Source organism: Anomaloglossus baeobatrachus, chromosome 4, assembly GCF_048569485.1.
Source record: "Anomaloglossus baeobatrachus isolate aAnoBae1 chromosome 4, aAnoBae1.hap1, whole genome shotgun sequence".
Classification (NCBI taxonomy): domain Eukaryota; kingdom Metazoa; phylum Chordata; class Amphibia; order Anura; family Aromobatidae; genus Anomaloglossus; species Anomaloglossus baeobatrachus.
The window spans coordinates 675,255,326-675,264,654 of NC_134356.1; the positions used below are offsets into that span (position 1 = coordinate 675,255,326).

General features: G+C 39.8%; 1 protein-coding gene across 1 annotated transcript; it reads right to left on the reverse strand.

The window, feature by feature from the left end:
- Positions 1 to 6,245: 6,245 nt before the first annotated feature.
- LOC142302107 (transmembrane 4 L6 family member 4-like) lies at positions 6,246 to 9,067 on the reverse strand. The gene is made up of 5 exons (XM_075343194.1): positions 8,831 to 9,067; positions 8,650 to 8,715; positions 7,665 to 7,825; positions 7,275 to 7,467; positions 6,246 to 6,510 (listed from the first exon to the last, which is right to left on the reverse strand). The coding sequence occupies exons 1-4, from the start codon at positions 9,011 to 9,013 to the stop codon at positions 7,278 to 7,280; spliced, it is 600 nt and encodes a 199-aa protein (XP_075199309.1). The 5' UTR covers positions 9,014 to 9,067; the 3' UTR covers positions 6,246 to 6,510; positions 7,275 to 7,277.
- Positions 9,068 to 9,329: the final 262 nt, after the last annotated feature.

Genomic DNA, 9,329 nt, shown 5'->3' on the forward strand with positions numbered 1-9,329 from the left:
AGACTTCACTGGTCATGGCTGCTGCCCTATGATGGGGCAGAGATGAGAAGGCCCCGCTGCTCCTGGAGACTGACGTCAGCATAGGTAAGTACATGTAATAGTGTGTATGCAGAAAACAGTGTATATCAGTGTGTATGTGGGTAGTATATAGTGTATATCAGTGTGTATAGTGTATAGTGTATATCAGTGTGTATGTGGGTAGTGTATAGTGTATATCAGTGTGTATGTGGGTAGTATAGTGTATATCAGTGTGTATGTGGGTAGTGTATAGTGTATATCAGTGTGTATGTGGGTAGTATAGTGTATATCAGTGTGTATGTGGGTAGTGTATAGTGTATATCAGTGTGTATGTGGGTAGTGTATAGTGTATATCAGTGTGTATGTGGGTAGTATATAGTGTATATCAGTGTGTATGTGGGTAGTATATAGTGTATATCAGTGTGTATGTGGGTACTGTATAGTGTATATCAGTGTGTATGTGTGTAGTGTATATCAGTGTGTATGTGTGTAGTGTATAGTGTATATCAGTGTGTATGTGGGTAGTGTATAGTGTATATCAGTGTGTATGTGGGTAGTGTATAGTTTATATCAGTGTGTATGTGGGTAGTATATAGTGTATATCAGTGTGTATGTGGGTAGTATATAGTGTATATCAGTGTGTATGTGGGTAGTATATAGTGTATATCAGTGTGTATGTGGGTAGTATATGGTGTATATCAGTGTGTATGTGGGTAGGGTATAGTGTATATCAGTGTGTATGTGGGTAGTGTATATCAGTGTGTATGTGTATAGTGTATATCAGTGAGTATGTGGGTAGTGAATAGTGTATATCAGTGTGTATGTGGGTAGTATATAGTGTATATCAGTGTGTATGTGGGTAGTGTATAGTGTATATCAGTGTGTATGTGTGTAGTGTATAGTGTATATCAGTGTGTATGTGGGTAGTATATAGTGTATATCAGTGTGTATGTGGGTAGTATATAGTGTATATCAGTGTGTATGTGGGTAGTGTATAGTGTATATCAGTGTGTATGTGTGTAGTGTATATCAATGTGTATGTGTGTAGTGTATAGTGTATATCAGTGTGTATGTGGGTAGGGTATAGTGTATATCAGTGTGTATGTGGGTAGTATATAGTGTATATCAGTGTGTATGTGGGTAGTGTATAGTGTATATCAGTGTGTATGTGTGTAGTGTATATCAGTGTGTATGTGTGTAGTGTATAGTGTATATCAATGTGTATGTGGGTAGGGTATAGTGTATATCAGTGTGCATGTGGGTAGTGTATAGTGTATATCAGTGTGTATGTGGGTAGTATATAGTGTATATCAGTGTGTATGTGGGTAGTATATAGTGTATATCAGTGTGTATGTGGGTAGTATATAGTGTATATCAGTGTGTATGTGGGTAGTGTATAGTGTATATCAGTGTGTATATGGGTAGTGTATAGTGTATATCACTGTGTATGTGGGTAGTATATAGTGTATATCAGTGTGTATGTGTATAGTGTATATCAGTGAGTATGTGGGTAGTGTATAGTGTATATCAGTGTGTATGTGGGTAGTGTATAGTGTATATCAGTGTGTATGTGGGTAGTGTATAGTGTATATCAGTGTGTATGTGGGTAGTGTATAGTGTATATCAGTGTGTAGTGTATAGTGTATATCAGTATGTATGTGTGTAGTGTATAGTGTATATCAGTGTGTATGTGGGTAGGGTATAGTGTATATCAGTGTGTATGTGGGTAGTGTATAGTGTATATCAGTGTGTATGTGGGTAGTGTATAGTGTATATCAGTGTGTATGTGGGTAGTATATAGTGTATATCAGTGTGTATGTGTATAGTGTATATCAGTGTGTATGTGGGTAGTGTATAGTGTATATCAGTGTGTAGTGTATAGTGTATATCAGTGTGTATGTGTGTAGTGTATAGTGTATATCAGTGTGTATGTGGGTAGTGTATAGTGTATATCAGTGTGTATGTGTGTAGTGTATAGTGTATATCAGTGTGTATGTGGGTAGTGTATAGTGTATATCAGTGTGTAGTGTATAGTGTATATCAGTGTGTATGTGTGTAGTGTATAGTGTATATCAGTGTGTATGTGGGTAGTATATAGTGTATATCAGTGTGTATGTGGGTAGTATATAGTGTATATCAGTGTGTATGTGGGTAGTATATGGTGTATATCAGTGTGTATGTGGGTAGGGTATAGTGTATATCAGTGTGTATGTGGGTAGTGTATATCAGTGTGTATGTGTATAGTGTATATCAGTGAGTATGTGGGTAGTGAATAGTGTATATCAGTGTGTATGTGGGTAGTGTATAGTGTATATCAGTGTGTATGTGTGTAGTGTATAGTGTATATCAGTGTGTATGTGGGTAGTATATAGTGTATATCAGTGTGTATGTGGGTAGTATATAGTGTATATCAGTGTGTATGTGGGTAGTGTATAGTGTATATCAGTGTGTATGTGTGTAGTGTATATCAATGTGTATGTGTGTAGTGTATAGTGTATATCAGTGTGTATGTGGGTAGGGTATAGTGTATATCAGTGTGTATGTGGGTAGTATATAGTGTATATCAGTGTGTATGTGGGTAGTGTATAGTGTATATCAGTGTGTATGTGTGTAGTGTATATCAGTGTGTATGTGTGTAGTGTATAGTGTATATCAATGTGTATGTGGGTAGGGTATAGTGTATATCAGTGTGTATGTGGGTAGTATATAGTGTATATCAGTGTGTATGTGGGTAGTATATAGTGTATATCAGTGTGTATGTGGGTAGTGTATAGTGTATATCAGTGTGTATATGGGTAGTGTATAGTGTATATCACTGTGTATGTGGGTAGTATATAGTGTATATCAGTGTGTATGTGTATAGTGTATATCAGTGAGTATGTGGGTAGTGTATAGTGTATATCAGTGTGTATGTGGGTAGTGTATAGTGTATATCAGTGTGTATGTGGGTAGTGTATAGTGTATATCAGTGTGTATGTGGGTAGTGTATAGTGTATATCAGTGTGTAGTGTATAGTGTATATCAGTATGTATGTGTGTAGTGTATAGTGTATATCAGTGTGCATGTGGGTAGGGTATAGTGTATATCAGTGTGTATGTGGGTATTGTATAGTGTATATCAGTGTGTATGTGGGTAGTGTATAGTGTATATCAGTGTGTATGTGGGTAGTATATAGTGTATATCAGTGTGTATGTGTATAGTGTATATCAGTGTGTATGTGGGTAGTGTATAGTGTATATCAGTGTGTAGTGTATAGTGTATATCAGTGTGTATGTGTGTAGTGTATAGTGTATATCAGTGTGTATGTGGGTAGTGTATAGTGTATATCAGTGTGTATGTGTGTAGTGTATAGTGTATATCAGTGTGTATGTGGGTAGTGTATAGTGTATATCAGTGTGTAGTGTATAGTGTATATCAGTGTGTATGTGTGTAGTGTATAGTGTATATCAGTGTGTATGTGGGTAGGGTATAGTGTATATCAGTGTGTATGTGGGTAGTGTATAGTGTATATCAGTGTGTATGTGGGTAGTGTATAGTGTATATCAGTGTGTATGTGGGTAGTGTATAGTGTATATCAGTGTGTAGTGTATAGTGTATATCAGTGTGTATGTGTGTAGTGTATAGTGTATATCAGTGTGTATGTGGGTAGGGTATAGTGTATATCAGTGTGTATGTGGGTAGTGTATAGTGTATATCAGTGTGTATGTGGGTAGTGTATAGTGTATATCAGTGTGTTTGTGGGTAGTATATAGTGTATATCAGTGTGTATGTGTATAGTGTATATCAGTGTGTATGTGTGTAGTGTATAGTGTATATCAGTGAGTATGTGGGTAGTGTATAGTGTATATCAGTGTGTACGTGGGTAGTGTATAGTGTATATCAGTGTGGATGTGGGTAGTGTATAGTGTATATCAGTGTGTATGTGGGTAGAGTATAGTGTATATCAGTGTGTATGTGGGTAGAGTATAGTGTATATCAGTGTGTATGTGTGTAGTGTATAGTGTATATCAGTGAGTATGTGGGTAGTGTATAGTGTATATCAGTGTGTACGTGTGTAGTGTATAGTGTATATCAGTGTGGATGTGGGTAGTATATAGTGTATATCAGTGTGTATGTGGGTAGTGTATATCAGTGTGTAGTGTATAGTGTATATCAGTGTGTATGTGTGTAGTGTATAGTGTATATCAGTGTGTATGTGGGTAGGGTATAGTGTATATCAGTCTGTATGTGGGTAGTGTATAGTGTATATCAGTGTGTATGTGGGTAGTATATAGTGTATATCAGTGTGTATGTGTATAGTGTATATCAGTGTGTATGTGTGTAGTGTATAGTGTATATCAGTGAGTATGTGGGTAGTGTATAGTGTATATCAGTGTGTACGTGGGTAGTGTATAGTGTATTTCAGTGTGTATGTGGGTAGTGTATAGTGTATATCAGTGTGTATGTGGGTAGTGTATAGTGTATATCAGTGTGGATGTGGGTAGTGTATAGTGTATATCAGTGTGTATGTGGGTAGTGTATAGTGTATATCAGTGTGTATGTGGGTAGTGTATAGAAATGGGCTTATAATGTATCTAATAGTTTGTATTGTATATAAGTGTGTACATGGTATACACTTAATGTCATATTGTGCATAGTATACTATGCGTGTAATATTGTGTACGTACAGTATACAGCGTGTGTTTCTCTGCACTGGTATATAAGTGCTTGTGGAAAAACTGTATCAGAAGACAACACCACACACCGGGACAGCAGAGGGGAGGGGAGTATAATTGTTACATTTGTTTACTGCATGCGGTGTGATGTTGATCATATGTACCAGGATGGGAATATATATACAAGAATGAGTGACAAATATACAAGCATAGGGTGGGGAAGCTGGGTGAAAGAGGCTCTTAACCTCAGCACTCAGCTTTCCCATGCTCTGCTAAAAGCCTTTCACTCAGCGCTCAGCTTTTCCATGCTCTGATATCAAGGGAAAGCTGGGTGCTGAAGGAAAGATGTACTGCAGAGCATGGGGAAGGTGTGTGATAAGGACAAGATGGATATTAACATAGGAAAGCTGGGTGCTGAGGGAATGAATGTAATTATCTTGTATCCCGAATGTCGGTGTACGGTTGGGGGGGGGGGGCAGGTCCAAATTCTGCATCGAGGCCCATCGAACTTTAGTTACGCCACTGATAATACCGCTATGAAATATTTACTCTCCGAGGTGGCCGAATAGACTAGTGAAGGAGACGGTTGATCAAATATGCAAAATTGTATTTAGGAAATGTCTTGATATGAATATCACCGGAGTCTGGAGACATAGATCAATAGATGGGGGATGGGCAAGATGGAAGCGAGCACCGCGTGTCATTTTTTACAGCAGATGGCACAGTTCAGTACAGCAGATGGCAAGCACTAATGTACAGTACAGCAGTCACAGATGTCCTATGTGCAGGAGCAGTGGACTTTGATCCATTTTGTGCAGCAGCCAAGGGGTGAGGGGCGCTCCCTAATCAATGCCACGGGTCGATCTTATGATCCAGTCACCGGGTCACTGAATGTATTTCTATATCACAACAACCTGACAATATATTTGTGATTATGCAATAATTCCAGAAGTTTCATACACATAGTGCTCCGGGCCCTGCCCCTCTGCCGGCCTGTCTGTCTTCTCTATCTTTTATTTATGCTAATTCTATTATAGAATCGTTTTACTAACTGACTAGAAGGACCTGTGCAGATGTCATACCTATGTGACCAGAAGGGGCAGGGCTTCAGCCAACATAGCTGATACCAGGAAGGAACATTATTTTTCTGTTGGCTGAGGCCACAACATCAGCACAGGTCCTTCTAGTTAGTTAGTAAAACGATAAATGACTATAACTGGTGGAACTCGAAATTTACTGAAAACACATTCTTTTGTATTTTCCCGATGCCTTGGAGTGAATCCAACTTTAACACCCTTTTATTGTTTACCTAGATTTTGTGCCGAACATATATGTATGGCTGTGCCTGGTACTGTAGCTTTATCTCACATAGGTGCAGTACCAGGCACAGCCACAACTATATGTAAGGCTCTGTGTCTGGATACACAATGAAGAGAATGGGATCTCTTGATGGTTGCATTTAAGGATCCAAGGTATCTGCCAACTCAATACTCTGCAAAATAGGATAAAATGGTAAAATCACAATAAAAATTGACTATTATTTAAAAAAGCAAGTAAACACATAGACGGTACTACAACAAAATCTGAGTTTAATTACAAATGTACAATATAAATGATATGGAAAGGCATAACCGCTATATACAGATCACATGATGAGACGGTCAGGGCCTAGGCCCGGGAATCCTTCATTCCGTCACTTGGAGTTCACACTAATGCTTCTGCCTGTCATCCATGACGATGAGGGGTTAATTAAGTGCTCTAGGGCCAGGCAAAGGAACCAGCCCTTGGTAATACAGATCATCTTCATGTACCATGATGGGAGATGTGAGGAGTCAAACTATAGTAAAAAAGAAAGAAAAATATTTCATAAATACATGACATGAACAAGTAATGATAACAAACAACTTCACCCCGTGCAAACCCATGACCCTGGTATAATAAGGCAGCATTGCCAATCTCTATATCTTTAATACACTGGCCTTGGTAAGCAGTTTGCAATATAAATCTAATCAGTAAGGCAGTAAATTATATTGCCCCTACAGCCACTTGCACATTCAGGGCCGCGCCATTAATGCCATCTGCACCCTACCAGAATATAACTATCGATTGCCGTAATCGGAATGTCAGCATTAGTTTGTAACAAACAAGCATTTGCTTATGAAGTTGTAAAAGGATTTGTGCCCAGCTCTTAAAGCGGACCTGCCATCTGATTAAAAGTGCCCAATTTTTCATTTTATATTTGTTCCCGCTGTTCCCCTGAGTATTCCACTTTTTTAATTTTTAAAATCCCTCTTACAGTTCCCGAGATATGGACCTTTTTATTTAGTGGTAATTTTATGGTCTTTACAAAAGGGGTGTGGCTCTCGGTAGTAATGAGAGTAGCCTGAGACACGCCCCCCAGAGAAGCCTGTGAGCTACACCAAATAAAAAGTCCTATATCTCTGGAACCGTATGGCCAATTTAAAAAAGGAAAATAACTGAATACTCAGGGGAGCATCAGGAATAAATTAAGATACAAAACTTGCCACTTTTGATTTGGTGACTAGTCCTCCTTAAAGCAGTGCAAGCGCCAGTATTTGGCCTACACGTAAGTCTACGCACCATTTAATCCTTGTTTCGGCAGGTTCCACAGAGGCAGCCAAACAGGCCGTTGAGCATCTGGATAGTGCACAAGACCAGAGAGATACCCGTTGAGGCAATGACCATAGAGAAAAGGATGACGTTGAACTCCACCACACCATTGGGATATAGGCAGGTACTCCACAAGTTTTGATGAAACAAGTAGTTGTCCTTACTAGATAAGACAACGGAAAGAACAAATTCAATCCTGAGGTAAAAAGTTACCAAAGGGTCTTTCAGCTACAGCCCCTTTGGTCAGTATTTACAGGGGAGGGGTCTATATACATGACAGAACATGGAAAGTGATGACCTCTCCCAGAAGCAGTTTAAAAAATCTAATGTGAAGAATAAGTCAGGGTCAGAAATCCTTACCTGAAATTTTCAAGCTCCGAGTCAAATGGTCGTCCCCATTTTAAACCAGTAAATGAAACATAGTAGCACTGAGGTCCTTTCACCATGCCCACCACAGATATCACAAAACCGTACAAAGATCCAACAACTCCAACGGCGGCAAATATGATTGACAGGAACATCTGTGGGAGGGAAGAGAAGAACTTATTGAGATTACTTCAAGCCCTATGTAGAATTAAAGACAACCTACACCATCCAAGGACGGGCTGTTCTACCGAAGAAGCAGCATTCAGAGGTCTTCACAACCTACACCATCAAAGGAAGAGCTGTTCTACAGAAGAAGCAGCATTTGGACGTCTTGACAACCTACACCATCAAAGGAAGAGCTGATCTACCAAAGAAGCAGCATTCGGAGGTCTTGACAACCTACACCATCAAAGGAAGAGCTGTTCTACAGAAGAAGCAGCATTTGGAGGTCTTGACAACCTACACCATCAAAGGAAGAGCTGATCTACCAAAGAAGCAGCATTCGGAGGTCTTGACAACCTACACCATCCAAGGAAGAGCTGTTCTACTGAAGAAGAAGCATTCGGAGGTCTTTTAAGAAGCATTAACCCCCTTCCCCATGGATGGTATAAACAGGGCTCCGTCCTACAATAATTTCACAACTTTTGGGTGGTTTCCCGGTAACACCGAATCGATTAGAAGCCAAATCCAGACATGCCAGAATAAGCAGGAGGAACCATTTTCCTATAGATGTGCTTCAGTTTAGGACCAGACACTTATGAGGCTTTACAAAAGCCTTTGAGAAACCAAAAATACAAAAATTCCCCCCCCCACCAACCCATCCATGGAACCATGGACTAGACATTAGTGTTGGACTGGGCACACTTTGTGCTCATTACTTCTTCCTAGTCTAGATACTAGATATTAGCAGTTGCCTTCTTTGCCTCTCCGATGGGGCTAACATTGTATTGCAACAATAGCATAAGGTAAGTGGACTCACCCCACATCGATTGTTACAGCAGCCCTCTCGACCTGTGGCCTGGATATGGATCGCTGGAATGAGGACCTGGGAACAGAACACAATGATTATGGGTTTCTGCAAAGATTGAACACATGATTTTGATCACTTCCAAGGAAAATCCTACTCCAAGAAAACCCTTTAATCAAGCTGACAATCTTACCAGTAACCCTCCTCCGATCACCCCTCCAAGGTAAATAACCTCTGGAGTCATCTGTTCTGATGGGTGCTTCACTGGGTCAGTCTCCCATGCTGGAAAGAACTGGATCACATTGCAGACAATAGAGATGACAGACAATGGGTACAAGGCGATCCCAATAAATTTCGCACATTTCCCAGTGCACATGGTGGTGAGACAAGCTAGAGGCTGAGAGCAGATGGAAGAAGCTTGAGCTGTGGTCAGAGACTGATTTGGTCCCTTATATGCCCAGCCCCAGCCCCATAGATAAGAGTCTGAGTCACATGAGAGTGAAGTTTGAACTTCAGGTGACGCAGGGAGGTAGAGAGAGCCATCACTTTTTCCAAAGAACAGCCCTCAATGACTTTGGGAACAATACAAGGGTCATGTATACGTTTAGACATTTTTGAGATGGATTATGCCTCAAATGTATTATTCTTGTAGATTGAACCTTTTTTTCTTACCTCTCACTAGTAGGCAGAAG

Excerpts from the sequence above, each read along its gene's own strand:
- LOC142302107 (XM_075343194.1), bottom strand. The coding sequence starts at position 9,013 with ATGTGCACTGGGAAATGTGCGAAATTTATTGGGATCGCCTTGTACCCA. Across the intron at positions 8,716-8,830 it reads TGATCGGAGGAGGGTTACTG|GTCCTCATTCCAGCGATCCA; the intron begins GTAAGATTGTCA and ends TTCTGTTCCCAG. Across the intron at positions 7,826-8,649 it reads GCTGTAACAATCGATGTGGG|ATGTTCCTGTCAATCATATT; the intron begins GTGAGTCCACTT and ends TCCCTCCCACAG.